Below are 226 nucleotides of genomic sequence, written 5' to 3' on the forward strand. Positions count from 1 at the left end.
TGTATCCTGCACACCTGACTCCCAAAATCTATAGAAGAATTGTGTTCTTCTGACCCAAGCAAGCTCTTACCTGCCTGTTGAAATCTAGGCCATTTCGATCATTTCCTAGAAGAGATTAAAACAAACAAAAAAATAAACATTAGTTGCTAGCAGGATTGGAAGAAGGTGAAGGTTAGAGAAAAAAATAGGATGTAGAAAAGAGTGTGTCTTTATTTTGAAAAAAGAA

At 35.4% G+C, this 226-nt stretch overlaps 1 protein-coding gene across 1 annotated transcript in view; it reads right to left on the reverse strand.

Annotated features, from left to right (window-relative positions):
* The window catches only part of POU2F3 (POU class 2 homeobox 3), an 86,944-nt gene that overhangs the window by 52,003 nt on the left and 34,715 nt on the right, over positions 1-226 (reverse strand). Inside the window, exon 3 of the mRNA XM_023517351.1 lies at positions 71-105. Coding sequence (XP_023373119.1) covers positions 71-105 — 35 coding nt within the window. The remainder of the gene's footprint in view (positions 1-70; positions 106-226) is intronic.

This window comes from Otolemur garnettii, unplaced genomic scaffold (genome assembly GCF_000181295.1).
Source record: "Otolemur garnettii isolate 467f Iridium unplaced genomic scaffold, OtoGar3 scaffold00108, whole genome shotgun sequence".
In the NCBI taxonomy this organism is placed as follows: Eukaryota; Metazoa; Chordata; class Mammalia; order Primates; family Galagidae; genus Otolemur; species Otolemur garnettii.